The 1404-nt window shown below is 27.4% G+C and overlaps 1 protein-coding gene across 1 annotated transcript in view; it reads left to right on the top strand.

The window, feature by feature from the left end:
* Positions 1-1255, top strand: part of LOC107607928 — a 17803-nt gene extending 16548 nt beyond the window's left edge. Inside the window, exons 15-16 of the mRNA XM_021107995.1 lie at positions 154-359; positions 1220-1255. Of these exons, the coding sequence (XP_020963654.1) occupies positions 154-359; positions 1220-1255 (242 nt within the window). The remainder of the gene's footprint in view (positions 1-153; positions 360-1219) is intronic.

The following is a 1404-nucleotide window of genomic DNA, read 5'->3' as shown; positions in this document are numbered from 1 at the left end:
TCAAAAAATAACATATATATTTAAAATTTTAATTATTTAAATATTAAAAAATAAATTAAAACTCCAAATTATCACTTTATTCAATTATGTCCCTCAACATCTAGATTAACTGTATTAATTATTAGTAACATTGTGTTGATTATGTATTTGCAGATAGTTTGATGGAACCATATCTAAGATACTTGTATACGTATATGTCCATATCTGGTCCACATTTAGGGTATCTTTACAGTTCCAACTCATTATTCAATTCTGGATTATGGCTTTTTAAGAAGTTAAAAGGCACACAATGCATTCATCAACTCACATTCACTGATGATCCACATTTTCAAAATACATTTCTCTATAAACTCTCTAAGGTATTATAAATCTTACACTATTATATATCAACTCTAACCATGTTCGTTTCATTTAGTAGTTAGTTCACTAGTCCGCTTAAGCAAGTATTGAGAATTCGAACCTTTACTTTATGCATGCAGCAATTCATTGACAAAAAACAAACCCTTAAATAAAATTCAGATCTACGACGGAGTAGTCCTTGTAAAAACAAAAAAATTATATATCAACTTTAAATTTTTTTGGTTTAATTACTCTATTGATCCCTATAGTTTCGTGAAATTTTCAATTAGGTCTCTATACTTTTTTTTCTTTTAATTGAGTCCTTGCACCAATTTTTTTTAATTGGATCCCTACACTTTTTTTCCTTTTATTTAGATCCCTGTACCAATTCTTTTTTTTAGTTGGGTCCCTATAAAATTAAGCTAATTACTACTAAGAGGGACTTAATTGAAAAAAAATTTGGTGTAGGGACCCAATTAAAAAAAATATATATAGGGACCTAATTGAAAATTTCACGAAACTATAAGAAACAACAGAATAATTAAACCAATTTCACGTTTAAATTTCAAAAATATTTTAATAGTCCAATAGTTCTTATTTCAAAAAAGGTAAAAGCTCAGGTGCAGTCGACTTCATGTGAAGTTGATAGTTGAGAGCTCTTAGATGAAAATTTAGTCAAATCAGTCAAATCATCTAACGGTTCTCAATTATCAACTTTACGTGAAGTCGACTGCACTTGAGTTTTTACCTTCAAAAATATTTTAAGTGATCAAATGTGACCTTTCCTTTTAAGAAAATTTTGAGAAATGTAAATTATACTGAATATTAATTATTTTTTTAAATAATTTTTTTTTCTTTTCTTTTCTTTTCATTTTTCCAGCAAAAGACCTTGGAATACTTTAGGAATATTATCTGATAGTTGAGAGATGAAAATTTAGTCAAATCAGTCAAATCATCTAACGGTTCTCAATTATCAACTTTACGTGAAGTCGACTGCACTTGAGTTTTTACCTTCAAAAATATTTTAAGTGATCAAATGTGACCTTTCCTTTTAAGTTTTAAGAA

This window comes from Arachis ipaensis, chromosome B07, assembly GCF_000816755.2.
Source record: "Arachis ipaensis cultivar K30076 chromosome B07, Araip1.1, whole genome shotgun sequence".
Taxonomy (NCBI): domain Eukaryota; kingdom Viridiplantae; phylum Streptophyta; class Magnoliopsida; order Fabales; family Fabaceae; genus Arachis; species Arachis ipaensis.
Note: the sequence above shows the minus strand (reverse complement) of the source record. Positions and strands in the feature narration are given on the sequence as shown.